General features: G+C 40.3%; 1 protein-coding gene across 1 annotated transcript in view; it reads right to left on the reverse strand.

Moving 5' to 3' along the window:
- Positions 1-97: 97 nt before the first annotated feature.
- IQGAP1 (IQ motif containing GTPase activating protein 1) overlaps positions 98-19,269 on the reverse strand; it is a gene marked incomplete at its 5' end in the record, with an annotated part of 21,717 nt that continues 2,545 nt past the window's right edge. The window contains 16 exons of the mRNA XM_010138292.1: positions 98-334; positions 2,540-2,624; positions 2,717-2,857; positions 3,978-4,202; positions 5,358-5,521; positions 5,681-5,836; positions 6,839-7,047; positions 7,483-7,552; positions 7,645-7,716; positions 7,817-7,900; positions 8,960-9,130; positions 9,478-9,620; positions 9,966-10,133; positions 12,554-12,644; positions 15,280-15,443; positions 18,996-19,120. Of these exons, the coding sequence (XP_010136594.1) occupies positions 98-334; positions 2,540-2,624; positions 2,717-2,857; positions 3,978-4,202; positions 5,358-5,521; positions 5,681-5,836; positions 6,839-7,047; positions 7,483-7,552; positions 7,645-7,716; positions 7,817-7,900; positions 8,960-9,130; positions 9,478-9,620; positions 9,966-10,133; positions 12,554-12,644; positions 15,280-15,443; positions 18,996-19,120 (2,305 nt within the window). The remainder of the gene's footprint in view (positions 335-2,539; positions 2,625-2,716; positions 2,858-3,977; positions 4,203-5,357; positions 5,522-5,680; positions 5,837-6,838; positions 7,048-7,482; positions 7,553-7,644; positions 7,717-7,816; positions 7,901-8,959; positions 9,131-9,477; positions 9,621-9,965; positions 10,134-12,553; positions 12,645-15,279; positions 15,444-18,995; positions 19,121-19,269) is intronic.

A 19,269-nucleotide genomic window follows, 5' to 3' on the forward strand; every position in this document is an offset into this window, starting at 1 on the left:
ATTTATATTAAAATTTAAAATTAAAATTTATTATTACCCCTTTTTAATTGCAATGGTACCCTCTGCCGAACTTTCCAACTTAATTAGCTAAGGTCTTCTACCTGAATTTCTGGTATGACTGTGATAGGTATTCATTAATGATGCTTAGGTGTGCATTGTCTCCCATGAACATCTTATTGGATGCAGCATGCTGCAACATCTTTGCAATGGAACCGAGGTTTCTGCGTTGATCCGTGGTCAGTTGACCTCCAGCTGAAAGATCAATGATGTCAAACGCATCTGGCGCAACAATGGCTGGATTCATGTAGCGATAATAGAGCAAGTTGCCAACAATCTGGGAAAAGTTGAGTAGAGAAGAAATTAATCAAAAAATAATGGTATAGGACCCAACTGAATTTTATTGAAACTACTCTGATTGTGCTTTGCTAAATCGCTTTCTTGTTTCTAATCGCCTCTTGTAAACCAGAGGCGCCTTCCAAGAGAAAGCTTCTGCTGTGTTGCCGTATACAAGCACATACTATTATGAAGAATCTACAGTGTAAAAGATAAAAAAAGTCTGAAAAATTTTTAAAATCATTAAGATGCAAAAGGATGGTCAACACAAGGAGGGAAGACTGAGCACTACTAGTCACAGGACAAAATGGCAGCAGATATTCCTATGCATAAAGATTTAAAACTCAAACTGTACGGACAGGACACGTTACCAATGGGCTATTCATGGGAGCATGAGAGAATTAAACATAACTGAGTTAGTCTAACAAAGGGCAGAATGATCACAGTATAGAGGAACCCAGTTTCAATATGGAACAAGAGCTAATTCTTAAGAGGAGCAGGCAGAATTGGCTGCCATCTCCAAGAGAGCAAAAATGGTGAGGAAGCATGGCACACCAAGGAGTTAAACTGAGGAAACTCTTTTCTATTCCTTCTCCAAAATCCTTTTCTTTTTCAGAATAATTCTTTGATAAGAAAGCAGTATTTTCAGGCACAGACCCCCAGTTAATGAGAGTGAGAAACCATTTAATCCAGAGGTAAGAAAATCAGAAATACAGAGAGAAATGGCATTTGACACTTCAAAACCTGATTTACCTAGTCAAATGTGAGCAGCAATAACCTTCAGGGAATCAAAAATAAAGATGCCACATTATCCATACGCTCACAAATATACTTTTAACCTGTATTTGATATTTTGCCAAAATTCCAGCAATGAAAAGGAATTAACCCAACATGCTGATGTAAAGCAGTAGTTTTCACACCACATGCTCTACTATCTTCTGTTGGTTCACAGAAATTTGCAGAGGGCCAGGTCACTGAATCTTGGCTTTGCCTGCTTGTCACGTGACTTAAACACACAGAAGAGATTGGGATCTGAATAAACAGCTGAAAACAGAGAGAAAAAATCTGGCCATTGCTGAGCAGATCCAGAAACTATTAACTGCTTTCAGCAAGGTCAGGTTTTTGACAACTGTTTTGAACAAGCCCCTGCTGTACTCTCAGAGCATGTTGTGAGACGACAACAGCCAAAGCTGTTTACTACCAGTAATAAGAAAGTACATCTACAAAGGAAACTATACTAATAACTTTCAAACTTGTGGGCGGAAAGAAGAACAGAATTTTACATAGGGAGCTTTGGTGGCTAAAAAAAAAAAATCATCTATATGTAATCACTGCACGCAACTGTGGTTTTGACCTCCATGTGGACAGTTACATTGTTCCTATAAGGATTAATGAAAACTGGCAGCTTTCCACCTAAATTTACAGATGGAAGAAATTAATTCACCTGCACAGAAAGAATCGATGTCTCAGAATGGAAAAGCACAGAACTAGAAGAGAGAAGAAAACAGCATTCAGATTGGTAATTATTTTGTAATGATGCAGAGGCAGAGAAGTTTAAAGAGACATTGTCAAGTATTCTAAGATCCAAACTTTGTTTTATTAATAAGCAAAGCAGTCATGGACATAAAGGCCTTTACAATTACCAAAAAAATTTCAACAAAAACCCCGAAGTTATACTCATCCGAGAGAGCCTACTATTAGGATCCTTTTAGTTCTCCAAACCTACGGAAATGCAAAACAGAAAACTGACTAGACATCATGGGAAGTGACGCTCTACACGTTGCTGTCAAAATATCCTAGAGTGTTACAGGTAAGATAATTAGGAATATCACAATTTTGCATGTAGATTTTTTTAACTTGACATTGTCTCTTTAAGGAAGGAGCAGCTGGCTGTGATCATACCAGCAAAACCAAGGTTTACTTTCTAGAAGCAAGAAACCTGAAAGACCAAATGCCTAAGATACTAAAAGCAAAGCAGAAGCAAGAGGATACCTCCTTCTGAACAGTGTATTACATCTCAGGTGACGTATATGAAGCTAACCATCAAAAGCCCAATGTGAAACATTTCCTATCCACAGAAGTAAGTAAATAAGCTTTATATAGATTCACATGCACTCCTCTCCACCCATACACTCAACGAGAACGAGACGTGCTTGCCACAGCCTATTCGCCTGACAATTATTTGCAAAGGCGTTCAGATCCTCACCTTCAGCAGCTCATCCTCGCCAGAATCCGGAAACTTCTCCTGCAGGGAGTCTTTTAATACCTTGGCAATGAAACGCATTCCGTAACTTTGAGAGAAAGCAAAGGGCAAATAAGACTGCTGCAAGCATGGCCCATCACCAAATTCTCAGGGATAAATACTGTGGCACTCAAGACTCACGGGATTTTGTCCACTGAACTAACAATGGCAGAGAGGAACTTGTCTGTCACTGTCCGCATGTTTCTGATGGAGGCATCCAGGCGCGTCCTCACCTCTTCGTGATTTAGAGCTTGTTCAGGTGTAACATCGTACGGCAGTTTGCTATTTGAAAAAAGTTAAACATGTGAAGGTGAGTATTCCTCAGGTTAGCCTATTTCAAGAACATCTAGCTTCACACAGGAACAAGCATACATTCACTTGGACGACAAGAGCTGTGCACTGCCTTCGATTAACTTCTTTGGCACTGGAAGAGCTGAAGACTTCTCGCTTTTACTTCCTCTACTCTCCCTTGCAATGGCCACTGTGAGAAAAGGCCCAGCTGAATCAATACTTTTTTACAGCAGGCACACATGCACGTTAGGCAAGAAAGTGCCATCCGTGACACGTAGTGGTACTGCAGGTTGCAAATAAACTAGTGTAAAAGCAAGCTATGCATTTGAACATGAAGACTATAAAAACCTGGACACAAGCCACAGGCTGGAACAGTATCCATAAATTCAATATAACATGCTATTGGTGTAAAGCAGTGCCAAATGAGTATTTTTTTCCCCCCCTCCATCAGCTGAAATTACTGGATAGTATTCCAGTGAAGAGAGACAGGTAAAGCAGATAATTTGTAAAAGCATCTCCTAAATCTCAGGTAAAGAAATGGACCTGAACACACATCTTTGCCTGCATTTCTAACACGTCCAGAATTTTCAATCAGACATATGGCAAGATATGTAACTGCAGGCTGCTTTGAATGGTGAAACTCACCAGTATGTTAAAAAAAACAAACAAAAAAAAACCCAACCAACACAATAGAAACCTCAAGTTCTAGCAAATCACACACACTGGAAGAAAAAGAAACCAGAATGACAGAAAAGCATCTAGCACAATCCAAACGTCGTTAGCAGTTGATACTAATTAGAAAGATGTTAGGACTAAGGAAACTGCCAAGTCATGCTGCTCCTCCAGCAAAAGAGGTTTTGTTGGCTTGCAAAGAGTTCCTAAGCTTGCACAGGCTGTATACAACATCAGAGGCTGTCATGGAACTGATTCCCAAATACGTGCCAGAACATGATCTTTAGAACTCTCAGATTAAAGCCATCTTGACGAGATGGAAAAGCTTCTGTCAGTTGGGCAGAGGCATGCAGTGAGCCAAGGACGGTTTGGAATTAACTGAGCAGTGCAAAGCAGCCGAGCAATGTTCAGAAAAAACACAGCAGTAACATTTCCCTACCTAGCCTCGCCAGTTTGAGACTCCATCTGGTTAACCCAAGACTTGTAAATATCCACCGGATCAGTTTTGATGTTGAGTGATTTGTCATCGATGATTTCCTTAACAACTGGTCCCAGGATCTGCCTCAGGGCATTCTGACCACGGGCACCACGGTTGAAACTTACCACCATTTTAATAACAGTAGGATTCCCAGTCACAATTTCATGTATTTGGTCTACTTTTGATCTGAAGAAGAAAGAAATCACTATGAAATACGAGGTATGCGTAATTCTGTCAGCTTTAGATATATTTCTCAGAATAAAGCAAACTGTTAAAGAGCATCAGCACCCTCCTGAAAGAGAGATTTGTACTAAAATCTCAATACAGCAATAAACTACAAAACTGTGTTAAGAACAGTACTGGAACACTTCAAGACAGATGAGGCAAGAAACTTACAACCTCTGTTGGGGAATTCCAGTGCAACTTGCCTGTAGTCATCTCCACAACAATTAATGCAAATGCAACTGTACATTCTAGTTTAGAACACAATTCAAAAAACACACAGGAAACAGATCATGTTTTATGTAGAGAAGAAAAAGAACAGTAGGTTTCTCCTGGTATATACAACAAGAAATGAAGCAATCGACAACAAAAGCCGCTCCTAGCATACCACCATGTAAAATACAGCAGCAGAGATCGAAGCACCTACATTTTTTCCTGTGCTACTGTTGAAGTATGAATTTAAGGAAAGATAAATCTCTTTTTAGAAGTTGTTTTAGGGCGTATGTCACCTTCACCCTTAGAAAACATTCCAAAGAACACTTAAAGAGTAGATCCTCAAAAATGGTATTGCACATTCTTCTTCACAGCAAGTTGGGCAGCTCTCTATGGTAAAGAACTGAAGAACTGAACTCCTAAGGACCGACCAATCAAACAAAATATGCCTGAAGACAGCCAGAGCCCCTACAATTGACAGTAAATAAAATGCCGAACAATAAAACCTCTTGGTTTCAGCTGCCTCATCAGCTTCTGTAAATCCAGAGAGCTTAGTGTTAGCTCTCTCCCTGGCTCGTGAAGCCCAAGTTTGCAGTTTGTTGGAGGTGTTTATAACCAGACACTGGAGAGTTGAGACTGAATTTTACGAGAAGTTTGCAGCACATTAAAAGCGGCTGTCATGTCAAGCAGTGAAATGTTGACTGAAGTAAAAAGCCCTCATCCTCAGTAGACACACTCTTCCTTAACAGACTACATGAAGAACAGATATGAAATGGGACGAGGAAATGAAGAGACAGGTTAGCACCGTCTGCATATTAGCATGGCACGTAACGTGAAAACTGCCTCAATTTGAGAGATCGCCAGAACCGATTTGACAGCCAGAACGTGCCGTACGCTACCACATACTTGATCTCCTCCTGCAGTGCTGTTTGGAAAAGCCGCAACAACAGGTATTCCTCTCTTTGATTGGATGCATAGTTATACAGCGTGAAGATGACAGAATCCATGAACTTTGTGGATTTGTTTTGAGGCATCTGAAAAATCAGCTTGGCCAAGTAGGTTGGGTTAGTCTACAACAAGAAGGAAAATTACGGAGTGTGCATGTCCACACAGGCCACTGTCACCAAGAACTATGGTGGCTCAAAACTACAGTGCATAAACAAAGACTGCACCGAGACACATAAGCCTTTATGACAAGGGATTACTGAGCATGGTTAGAAGCTGCTTACCTGCAGTAAGTAGAACAGATGCTGATAGGCTTCCAGCTTCTCTCTCTTCTCCTTGCTCAAAGCTTTCAGACCTCCCCTCTGTTTGTTTAGCATCATCATGTCAGAGAGCTGTTCCTTGTTCTTCTTGGTAAGTTTTTTGCTATGAGAAACAACATCCTGGAAGGAAAGAATAGGGACAGATTCCACTCTAAGTATTTTGTAACAGGCAATATTGGAAAACAGCTGCATCTGAGAGCCCAGCTCTCTCGTACATGGAAAAGTAGGGTCAGGGTATGCCTGGGGCTATTAAAGCAAAGCATTATTTGCTGTGGCAGCATTTTCTCTGACCAGTAGTACAAGTTATCCTTTGTCCCTGACTCCCTGAATTTGTCCAAAACCCTAGAAGTCACTTTTGGAAGCAATTACTATCAGAGTTGGTAGCATCTTGACGATGCTTCAAAATGTTTTCCTTTTTAAACTTGGCTTAAAATCTAAAAATCCTGTTCATACTCAGCTAGCTCACTACCTCAACATACTCTGACAGCAACTGCACTTTTCAGTGCACCCACCAGCCCAAAAGCTGCAGCCTCCTTCCAAGATTAATTTTGCTGCACCAGCTGAGTTTTTACACTGAGAGGAGCCTAGTGCCATGCCATCCAGGAGCGAATGAAAAGCCGAACAGAACTTCAGCTTGAAGATAAGGCAATGATGTATCACCAAGAGCTTTTTTTTGGTGAAATTCATCACATCAGCCAAGTGATAGGGGGGCTCTCCTTTAACCAACAAACCCCGAGTGGCACGAGAATTCTCCTGCCTCTGAAATCACTCCCCTCTTCAAGCTTGTGGCATGTCACGTGTTTAACCACAAATGGGCAAGAAAACAGAGTACTTAAAGCCTTCAAACACACAATCTGTTACACTCATTATGTCAAGATAGTCCAGTGTTCGTCTTTTTTAGCCTCAGGTCTTGTTTCTTCTCCTCCCATGGTTTTCTTTCTAGGGATATACACTAAATTGGTGGAGTAGAGTAAGAACGTACAGGGAGTACAACCTGCAGGCCTAAGGAAACCTTTTCCGCTGGGCCTGAGCAACTGAGATCCAAGGCCAGAAGCTCTCTGTGCTAATTACTGCTAGGCTCAGTTCAACCTGCAACTGGTCTCCCGTGAGCACATTTCCTACCTGCAGTGTGATTTTGTTTTTCACTAGCAGCCCAATTTTGATGTCCATGAGATTGAGGTCATTTTCCAGTTGTTGATTGGATCGGATCAAGGTTACAACTTCCTCACGCAGTTTCAATAGCTCAAGCTCCTCCTGAAAATCTTGGTCACTCTGATCGAGCAAGTGGACAAATTTCCGAACCACAGCCATAGGTGGGTTTTCAGCATTAACTAAAAATAGGCAAGAAAACATCATGGGACAGGAAACAGAAGTAAATATATGACTTAACTACGTTTAAACAGCACATCAAGGGGCATCCAGAATAAAATTACCACCATGCCTACACAGCCTCTGACATTTTGAACTTAGTGTTTTGAGTAACTCACGAGAGAAGCAAACAGTAGAGAATGAAGTCAGTATCAGCACAGGGTAGTCCATATTGCCAAAGGTAACTGCAAAGCTACAGTTCTACTTTTCAGCAGCGAAAGCAGTGGTGGGAAACAAGTTTCCCTTCAGCCTCAAGAACTACCTGCTCTCTGCACTGCTCTACCAACTTCATCCCAACTACTCTCCAAAATGGTCTTGATGTTACAGATCACACTCGCACCATGCCTTGCAAATAGAGATTGAAAACACGCAAGTTTTATCCTCTTAGCAATACTTACTGAGGGTTTTGTAGTCTTCTCGTGCTTTGTTTGCCCGGATAAAGGCTTGAATTTTTACAACATCATTTATCTAGGATTAAAAAAAAAAAAAAAAAAGCACTTGACATCATTCTGGAGAGAGTACGAAAGTCAGGTATGGAATTTAACAAGATAGCCTCTTACGTGGTTTCTGAAATACTGCAGACGATCTCTGTAACGCCTTCTGGCTTGATACATCCTGGTCATTGACTGAATCTATAGAAGGGTAACCAAAATGCTCAAAATAAAAATCTTTCCAACAAAGTTCACTACCCAAAAGGTTTACCAAAAAAAGTCAGCAATGAACCTTCACTACCTTCACTACTTGGTCCTTTTGTGCTCGCAGGTAATCCAAACGGATCTGATATGCCTTCCTTTGCTTGTAGCCGCGCCACTGGGACTGAAAACAGGAAAAAGGCACACTGACGTTACTTTTCTAATAAAAGAGAAGTAATTACAAATCTTCATGCTCCTCAGTTTCACATTTCTCTTTTGAACAAGTAAAATGTGAGACATGCTTATCTTATCAAGGGATATACAGTGTGAAGCATTAACTGCTTTGTCAAATGTAATGACAGACTGGAAATTATCCCATGAAGAGCCTGGGCCTTATGAAGCACAGTTAGAGGTCAAGGATATAGCTAAACAATCAAGCTGACAAGAACTGTTCTCCATGAGGATCATGCATTAGATGACACTGCTGACGAGAACAGTGATGTAACACAATAAGCCTTCAGAGCAGACTAACTGCTACTGATACATGGAACGGAAGTTAGGCAAGGAGTTGGACAATATTTAAAGGGAGAGAGTGTTATCTTAATGAGCTGGGGTTTGTTGTGGCTTTGTTTCAAATATGCACGCAGAGCACCTGCTACTCAGGCAGAAACAAACACACATATACCACTCAAATAATTAAGTGGCAATAGGGTGCCCAAAGCACCTACTTCATGCCATTTACAACACCATTGCTCTCCTGTAAAAGCACCCAACCTCATGCTGAATTATCCCACCATCTTTTTCGGGTCCTCAATCCTCCATATCCCTCCATGAATTTGAGAAGTAGAATCTTACTCAAAAATACTGAAAAACCATGTTGTTTCTCTTCAGTTCATGAAGAATCACAGTAGTAATTCATCACATGGTATTATCACCACAAAGACATACCGCCCTATTCACAAGACACTGAATCTGACAATAAAATGATAGGTAAAGCTTCCTCAAATTTAAGTTTTTCTCTCTCCAATTCTGCCGGACAAGACTTTATTGATTATGTATGACATACGGAAGTAAATAATAAACCAAAACTCTTTGGGAGAAGAAAAAGTCTTTAGATAAATTGCAAAATTAAGTGAATACAGTTGCGTGCTGTAACTGTTTGAACTGAACAAAAACTGTCAATAAGCTTGCGCACAGAAAACAATTACAGACTGTTTCAAACGTATCTGAAGGACATGATTACCTGAATGCAAGTGATTGCTGGGACTTGTTTCTTCAAAAAATTCATTCTTGAGTTGAATTCCTGGCGAACAAGATACCCTCGACAGCAAGCCTGGAGTTTTGTAATCAGGTTCTCATTGGCCAGCCACAACTGCTCTCGGTTGTATGCTGCAGTGACTCCAGATATGGTGCTCTAGATCAATGTTATGGTAGGAAGAAGAGACGGAAAATAGAGAGCGGAGATACAAGAAACAGGATGTTACATCGTGTTTCTGTATTGTGCTTACAATAAACTTCAAAGTTGCCTTTCAATAAACAGCAAGACCACGGTCCTGTACCCTTCTGCCAACAGGATTAATTTTTCTGAAATGGGACGTGTAGTTTTGGCACACAACCTGATGATGCCCAATGAAAAAAATGAGTTACTAAGCTTGCTAATATGACTATAGCATGGACACATTCTCTCCTAGAACTGCATTAAGGACGGAAAAGGAAGGATTGTCAACTTTTCAGAGAAAGAGCATGTGTTATCTACCCTACCTGTATCTCCTCCCGAGACAGCTGCGTGTTATTCTGCACAAATTCCGCTGGTTCATCCCATCCTCCCTCTTTGGTCCACAGGTTATGATAATAATGATAGCCTCCTCTCACCCAGTGTTTCACCCATTCACTGCCATTGTTCCCTACAAGCAGAAACTGCAGAGTAAGTCTCAAAACCAGACAAGTGTCTTATCTTTCCCACACACAAATGTTACAACTAGGAAGTTCTCATACATGGATGCTTGTTCCTCCAAGTGAGAGAAGGAGTGCTTCTGAGACCTCACGAGAACTACCTAAACACAAGTTCCACAAGTGGAGAACACTCTACTATTTATTTCTGAAACCATGGTTCACAAAGCATCCACAACTGCCACCTGTAACACAAGACTTACACAAGACTTCTCCCCAGAGGCTTTATTACCTCTGATTCCAATTCCATGTGCAGTAATCTTGAATGCTTCACTAACAGCCAGCTACTTGAGGTTTACCTGCTGCCATTTTTCTTCTCTTGACTTCTGACAGCTCTCGCTGGTATGTCTCAGCACATTCTGGAGTGACTCCATATAGCCCAACATCTGGCGAACGCAAAGTACTCAGTGTCTGGGTAACATCACCATGGTCTACTGCTTCATTAATGGCCCGAATTCCTAAGGAGACTTTGATAACACAAGGGAAGAGGTTATCTTAGCCCTACTTCAGGGGCTCAGTGACTCACAGCAAACGCAGGATGATGGAATAGAGCAAGGCAACATGAACACATGCTTATGGTTGGTATTTAATTGTATATAAATACAAAATATAAATAAAAAACAACCAGACAGCTCGCAGTATGGCAGCCTCTTCAGAATGGAGTGTCCAACCTTATGTGGTACTGCACTTGACAGCACATAGTTTCTGAGCCCCAGGTCCCAGCACGGTGCTGATTTACGAACAGTATTTCTCAACAACACACACTGTTTGAGCTCTACTCCTGACATCCACTTTAGTTGAGGCAGTTTCTTCTGGCAAAGCCAGGCACAACTCTACAGGGGCCTTTTCAACAACTAGTACCACCTACCCCTAGTGAAAAAAGTACAGAGTAGTTTGTAAACAAGTAAAAAATGATCAGGGAAAGACAGGGCAGAGCAAGAAAAAAATACCACCACGCCATTCTGGGACTACTCCAGAGCTGCAACTCAAATATAGATACAAGAACACAGGAATTGCACTGACGCAGCAAACATGGAATACAGTAATTCTCAGCACTAGGTAAGACTGCAAGAATGTCTGTTCATACATGGATAGATAAGGGTATCTGAAGATCTTATTCAGGATTAAGAGCACAAACTTTAATTCTGCTTTTGAACAAATGTTCCTTGGCCTGACATTGGAGCTGCTGCCTTGCCAAAGTGCTCCTTGGGTGGGAAAATGAAAAAATTGCACTGGTACTGCTGGGAACAAACAGTAAGACGAAAGGCAAGCTCTGCCCTACTCCTCCCCTCCCTTTGTTTTGGGTTTGTTGGGGGTTTTTTTGTTCTTTTGGGCGGTCTTTGTGTTGGGTTTTTTTTGTTGTTGTTGTTATTTTGGTTTTTTTTAAGGCATTTGACATGGGAATTCGATGAGCATAATGTCATTAAAAACAACTCAGCCATGGAGTCAGACAAACTCATTGTATCTTCCATTAGAAAGCGTTTTGTGAAAAGGCACAAATATAAAAGCAAGCACATTTCCGCACCAACAGTGCAACAGCACAAGGACGACAGGAATCAACTGTGCTAGAAACTACATATCTGATACACAGATTCATTAAGAACTCATGGCGGGCAATCTAGTCCAATCCCATTCTCAAAGCCCGGCTAACTTCAGGGCCTTGTCTGACCGAGTCTGGAAAATCTCGAAGGATAGAGATTCAGCTGTGTCTTTGGACAACCTGTTTCATAAGGCACCAGAGAGATTCCAGACTCACACTAAACTTCCCAGATTCCAGTACAGTTGTCTATTCAAAGCAAAATCAGAAGGGACTGACTATGCATCTTTGGATAACTTTAAGTATCGGCCTAACATTGAATTGTAAGTTTTGGGAGTGAAAAGTAAGACATTTTTATCAGCGCATCAGAGAATCAAGAAAAATGTAAGATGACTATAAAAGAGAGAAAACAGTTTACCAATGCTGTACTAATCAGGCAAAACAGACAGGTGCAAATGTTGAATGTAATGGAAAATTAAGCAGATTTAGAGTAAATGCAAATAGAACAATACCGTATTTTTAAAATCTATAAAAACAAGCTCTGAAGCATGTGGCACCCAGCAAACAAACAGCAAATACAGAGAACAGTCCATTAGAATCTGTCAGAAGGCTTTAAACACCCTCACGTTTTGTTAAAGAGAAAGCTTGTCAGGGACAAAAAAAAAAAAAAAAAAAAACCCCAAACCCAACAACCATTAACCAAAATCCCACCCAAAATAAAAAACCCACAACAGCCCCCAAAAAACTCCATCCAGTTAAGCCATGAGTAGTAATTCATTATTTCTGGAGACAGAAATGACATCATTATAAAGACTGGGATGTAACGATGGGTTGGCCAGTCCACCTGCAAACTGTGCTAAGGAGCAAAGGTGGATACCACTGACATGCAATTTTGTCTGTATTTGAAAAACAGGCAAAGTAGTCTAGAAATACTTAACAGAACCGAGACAAGGCGATGCTATGCCACACAAATTAAAGGTAACATGCACCAGAAAAGACCATTTAAACTGTGCACGCGAACGTCTTCATATCTAACCACCCACAGACACATACAATTAGTTGCAAATGACGAACAATTTGATAGATATTTGCCTGTCATGTTATGAGGCATTATGTTATTACCATGAGGTAACACAGTCACTGCAAAAATGGTATATCCCCCCAGAATGCAAGAAATTTATTATTTAAGGAACCTAACATTCACTCTTCAAAGAAAAATTACTAATCAAAACCACATAAATGCATCTGATTTCCTTTGCCACATTTACATGACATTTCTAGCTCCCAACCTTTCCTTCAGTATCTGGTTGATAAAGGGGATTAACTGCAATATTATGCAACAATACTTACATCTCTCGGACTCCTCTGTGTCCTTGTTAGCCCTATGAATCCCATCCTGAATTTCATCTAGCCAAAGTACAGCTGTTTCATCCTGCGTGTCCTGAAGAGAACATGATGAGAAAAAAATACACACAGCATGAGGAGAAAAGTACTGCTATTTTTGCAAAGTAAAATAACCCATACTCAACAATAGCCAACAGAGTGGTTTTCTGTATCACAGGGAGTAAGAAGCGTTTTAGTCTGACTCCAACACACAAGGACATCATGTGCACTTGTGACTAGCAGAGACTACTACAGCATTATCGAACTCAATACCTCCTCCCAGTCAAAAACTCTTTTCAGGAAACAGAACAAAGAAGAAATTTTGTCAACGGGAATCGTTCTGATAAGCTAAGAGAACACAAGGCCATGAACTCAGTACTGGTTAGTCCTAAAGCTGTACTTGCTAAGAGAACATGACTTTCCAGGAACACAAGTGGGTCCTTCAACAGAACACAGCTACAAAGAGTTCTTAGGACAAACGCACATTTATGTGCAGAAGCTAAAAATTCTTGGGTAACTAATGCCACATCAGGCAGTTCCTGCCCCTGTCCACAAGAGTTCACAAGCCTCTCTAAACCAGCACACCAAAAAGCGTTGTACGTATTGTGGCTGGGTGTACACGTAGAACAGTCAAAGCCATGGTTTATGTCTTTAACAGACTGCTTGTCCAGGAGCAGTAATCATAAAGTATCCTGTACTTTGCCCAGGATCTGAAGAAATCCAATCAACTAATGTTACAGGCAGAAATACAGGAAAGAGACAAGTGTTTAGCAAGTCCCAAAATATTCATAAAGAACAATGATTCAGCCGTTGCCAAGCATAGATTCTCCCCACCCACTGTTGCTTCCTGTAGGTAACTACTGAAAAAAAAATGCTAAGATGCAACTGCCTCCCCTCTGACAACTCTTGTCATACAAGCAGAACACAGGAAATATTTACTTCTAGTATGGAAAAATGATCTCACTGCACAAAAGAGCCACTATTTACAGTGTTCAAGAGCTTTAGCGCCAGGTTGAAAATGAACATCTCCTTAGATGGCCTCCACTCTTTTGCTGGGTCAAATTGACGTGCTTTATGATCTTTCCTTCAAGAGATGAAGATGTCTTCCACAGGCAGATTTAATCTGAAAGCCCAAACAGTCCCAAGAGAGTACCAGCAAAGAGAAATTCCTGTTCAGGAAGCAGGGGAGAACAATCAAAGAAACTTCCTCTACTGTAATCTCTACCAGCAGAAGTCAACCCAAAGACTACTAAAACCACCCCAAGCCTTCCTCTGGATTCGCTGTTGCAGGCTTTCTGGAAGGTACACACAGTGTGCCATACTACAGGGTCTACTGCTTTTCTCTCTCTCTCCTCATCGCTGGAGGAAAGTGCATCATACAGCACTCCTCATTCACATAAGCAACTGAACGACGTCTTGTGACGAACTACAATCTCTCTCAGCCTCAAGGTACGGAAATCACTGCTTAGGTAAGTAACAGTCGACTTCAGAGAGTGACTATTTTCCCCACAATGTTATTTTATAATATGATCTTTTGATTTCTGAAATTACTGCCATGCTGCTGGGAAAAGCACCAACCTGAACATATGCCTAAATAAGGTAATTTCATGCCAACTGAGAAGTTACCAGGAGGGCCTGGCACAAGCTTAAGCGTACACACTAAAAAAAGTTCATTATTTCATTCTGACTCAGTGGGAGGAAATGCTTCAGCACAAAATGGTTTCCTGAGGAACATTAACTCTTTCAGAGCTGCAGCAGGAAGCTGCTTAATAACTTGCAGAAATGCGCAGTCTTCAGCTACTGCCATCACGTGGGTTTACCTTCAGTCAAAAAAAAACAAACCCCAAAACATTCAATACAACCTAGATCTTGGTCTCTGTGCGAAATTCTGCACTGGTATTAGAACAATAAGCTCAACAAACCCCCCCCCACACAACACTAACAAGCCCGGGAAAGCAGAGATGTCTGCTACTTGGAAAACAGACCGGGGGCGTGTGGAAAAAACAACAAAACAGTCTCTCATCCACACTACTCAAAAAATCAGTTGCGTACACACGCACATTGCTCTTCCTCTCCTCATCTTCTCCTTCACATTTAGTCAGTTAGTGAAAGCAGAAACTATGTACGAGTAGGTAGAAGTCCCTAGCTAATGAGGCAGACAACTACCACTCAAAAAATCATCAGCAATAAATGTGTCACCAGGTGAACAAAAGGCACCAGTGTACTTTTTGCTAGTAGCATACCTTTTGTTTCATTTATTTTTTCTAATTTATCACTTAACAGATTTTTCCACTTTCAAAACCTTTCTTTTGTCATATGCCTATGTCTGCATTTAACAAAGAACAGTAGAAGAAAATACTTAGGCTTGCAGGAAACTTGTATTCAGAACTCCTAGAATGAACAAGTTCTCCTTGTGAAAACAGGTAAGGCATATTATTTCTCTGCAAACAAGACACAAATCTCATTCTGGCCCTGGGATCAGCTGCAGCAAACCATCTGGTGCCATTAATATCCTCATACCCATCACCGCAGTTCATGAAGATTCATACAATCCAGCTGCAAATCTCCTTCTCTTATACAGAAAGATCCAAACTTGAGTGGGTAAGGTCAGTTGATGGTATGCAGAATGCGCAGCTTTCAGGACCAGTAAGGAGCCCGTTACACAGATTTAAATGTTATTTAACTGCACTCACCTGTGCTTTCTCTCTCTTGGCTCGAAGCAGCGTATCCTGGTAATGCTGTGCTACTTTTGGGGCTACACCCTCCAATTTTGCTGCAGGAATCTGTAAGGCTTGAATAGTCTTTTTGGCGTCCCCTTCATCCAGAGCTTCATTGATAAGACCAATTGCCAAAATCCCTAGGGAGGAAGGCATAGGGGGAGAAATACGAAGTTCCATTTTTGGTCAATGATAATCATAAGCATTGCTTCAGAAGGAAAATACAGGTAAGTCCTTCCTAAACTGAGTATTGGCTGAAAATTGCAATACTTTTAACAGAAAACAACATTTACTAGTAACGAAATCAAGACTATTTCCCTACCCTAAAGTAGTCATAATGCCTGGACACTGCAATTAAAAACCAAAGGTTTTTTTTAAAAAAAAAAATAAAAAAAATAAAAAAAAATCACTCAAAGAGACAGAATTGAGTCTTCAGATATCAAGCTCAGAGCCACTAGCAGAAAATTATCAATGCCCAGATGGCCAGAGTTCATAGGTTACAGTTTTCCAAGATTCTGGCTTTTCTAGAAGGAACACTTCATATGAAGCTAAAGAATACCATTTAAAAATACTGTAATTCGTATTTTAGAAAACTCTTCTATTAAACATATGTACTATTAGCTGTATTATCAGAGATGTGGATGTTATTACTATTCAAGTACAGAAAAAACTACCATTCAGCTAAAGAAAAATAAGCAAAAATAAGTATCTTCTAGTTATCTAAATGCAAACAGAGTCTACATCATACATGCCCGACCTACAGCAACCATCTCCTGCAAATCACAAAACAGCTTCGGTCGAGATGGACCCTAGAGGTAATCTAATTCAATTCCCTGCTTAAAGAAGTATCAATTCAAATCGTGGTTTGATCACTGCAGAACAAAGAGGTCTTTTAGACAAAAGAAAGTAAGGAGCTCAGCGTGGGGATTTCCAGCTTCGGTTTATGTATCCACAGACCGTGAATTATTCTGCTACGCAGGAAAGATAAACACAAAGTGAAAGTTTACATGAAAAACAAAACATCATAGGAAAAAGCTGATATTTGGATGAAGCGGAGATTAGGGAAAAATGCGTTGAGGACACTGCAAGAACCAGGATCACTAAAAGGATGTCATGGTTTCTGTCAAACAGCAGATATGTCAAGTGCTTGACTTAGGAAAGGACACAGAAGGTTAAGGAGTAATTCTCTCTGATTAGTTTGCTAATATGGGCATGGCAAGACTACTCCATCGAACAGCAATATGTTACAGCTCCTCAGTAAAGAGCATTTAATTGGAAACTACTTGCAGTGATAGTGGTAATGAAAACCACATGCTCATATGTCTTGAGGACCTTCTCAAACTAATTTAACTTCTTCATAGACAGGCATAAAAAGTGTCATTGCATGAGAGCATATATGAAGATGACCAAAAAACCAAGTAATTCCCTGTGAGAACAACTTATCTCATCACAGGATTTTCTGCCCCTTTTTAAAAGGATAAGGAGTGTTATAAGAAACAAGGTATTGGCACTACACAATCTATTAGACTTCTGCTGTGACCTCTTGCAGAGAAAAAATACTCTGAAACTAGCATCTTGGTATGTGCAGGCACTGGTGTGGGTCTGCATTTGTGTGGTTTCAACAAATCTGCTCAAGTGACCCAAACGGCAAGCCCAGCGCCTATTTGGAGACCCAGGAAACAAGTGAATCAAGATAACCGGGGGTCTTACATTAAAAATTAACAATCTCTAAAATCTTTTCAAGGTGATACACAACTCACCAAATATGCAACAGGAAGTGGCAGAAGACACCCGTTTATCTCAGTGTACGATACAAACTTTATCAGCACCTCCACGCTTGTAACAAATCTATCCCCTCTTACGATGCAAGGCCTTGAGCTAGACATTACAAAGATGGCTTGAAAGTAAGGAGGTTTTCCGTACTGGTCATAACCAAAACTACAGTCCCTTAACGAAACTGAAAAAAACCCTTAACAGAAAATTAAACCACCTGATACAGAACCTCACAAGGATCTACCTACAAATAAGTTTGCTTAATTGTGCTATTTTTAAGGACTCCTCTATCTCCACTCTGGATTTTAAGTCAAGTAATACTGTCAAAGAGAAAGAAGAATTACTCCACTTTTCTGTATTTGTTGAAATTTTCATTATCATTACAGTCAATTCCAGTCTTTTATTGCTGCTAGAAGACACTTATTAATAGGAACATTACTAAAAAATAGAAATGGAAAAAAAAAAAGGCACAACTAGAAGGATAGAACTTAGGTCAACACCCAGTCACATTTCTCTGCTTGCATCAGGAATTTATTCTTTCACGAGAATTTAAGTTTTGGTACTTGCACTTGCTGCATACAGATATAACTTCTATGGTGTTTTGCATATTTTCTAATAGGGGAAATTTTCTTTTTTGCACTTTGCCAATATTTCATATCAAAAGGCAACAGCTGTTCATTCTTCTCCCAGTGGTCAGAAGGTCAGTTATCAGTCATTTCAGCTTTTATACATACTGGTTTTAACAACTAGTACTGATATTCAGTGTTACATTAGAAAAAAAAAGCCTCTAATTTCCTGACTGAACTAACTGTAAACAAAGCAATTAACCTCTTAAAGATCAGCATTTTCCATTTCAATTCTAATTTGAGGTTTGGGTCCCAATATCTGGAACTTGGAATTTGAATGGCATCAAATTGATGAGATAATTACATGTTCTTTGGAAAAAAAAAAGGGAAGTCTGCATCAAATGTTTTAAGCAAAAACATTGTAATTCATCACTGTTGAACAGACAGCCTTTCAGAACAACTTTTTTGGGCATCTCTGTTGATTTATCACTGAATCGAAGTAATTGCAAAAGTCTATTTCCTTGATGCAATATTTGCCCTGCTGATCTTCAAAGAAACTGTAATTTGGAAGTAGCGTTAACACAGCCAGGAGTTAAAGGACTGAGAAGACAACCTGGAAATGAACTCAGCAACCTGTTGCTCATTCGAGCTCCTCATCCAGTGTAGGAATACATCTCACAGATCATTACACCTCAGAGTCATCGATACAAAGGCTAGCTTAGCTTGCATTTGCAAGTCAGATTACCCACAGATGAAGAGCAGAGGGGGATCCTAGACGCAGTCTGTGGAAATTCCACTAAATACTGGAAATGTAGAAAGGCCCAAGTACGCTCAAGAGAAGGACTAAAAGGGAGAAGAGGAAGACCTGAACAGGGCAGAGATTGCAGCCAAATAGAGAACAAGACTGCTTCTACTGAACGCGGGAAATTAGGAAGGAGAATGGAGTACTCCAAGACTGGGCTACAATTAGCTCGGAGATTTTGGTAATAATAGTTTTCCTTAAATTTGAAAAGCAAAATTAGGAAAGATTCTATACTAACCCTGGACTCTGATGGCACACAGCACATTTTGTTATCCAAAAAGGGTTGAAATTTGCACTGGGAGCATAAATAAACTCTTTGGAGACACTGATTTCAATTCCAGAAACACTCATGACTGCCTGATCTCTCCATCAACAGTCCTGTTATCAAACCTTTTGTATTGCAGACCACCAAATCTTGCTCACAGCTAAGATTTTCCTAGATATCTAATATATGACACAACTACATACAAGTCAATCAATAACTTTTTGTATTGACACGACTCGTTATGAGCTAGGATCAGTCGAACATGAATCGAGCAGAAAACACTTACTTTCATGTTCTTCATGCACAGCTATGTTCACACGATCAAGACATGACTGGATATCATTCCATGTGATAAATTCATTTCCTTCTGCACGTGTTTGAGCTTTTAGCTTCATCAGATCATCGACATATCTGTCAAAGAACAAAACCCAGAACCAGCAAACATCACATAGCAACAAGCTGGCTAGTGAACACACAACACAGCATGAGAATCGTACACAAGGTGGAAGAGGTATCATGAGGGTTGAAAGTGGACTAATATGAAAAGGGAGAAGGGAAAG

This window comes from Buceros rhinoceros, unplaced genomic scaffold, assembly GCF_000710305.1.
Source record: "Buceros rhinoceros silvestris isolate BGI_N320 unplaced genomic scaffold, ASM71030v1 scaffold47636, whole genome shotgun sequence".
NCBI lineage: Eukaryota > Metazoa > Chordata > Aves > Bucerotiformes > Bucerotidae > Buceros > Buceros rhinoceros.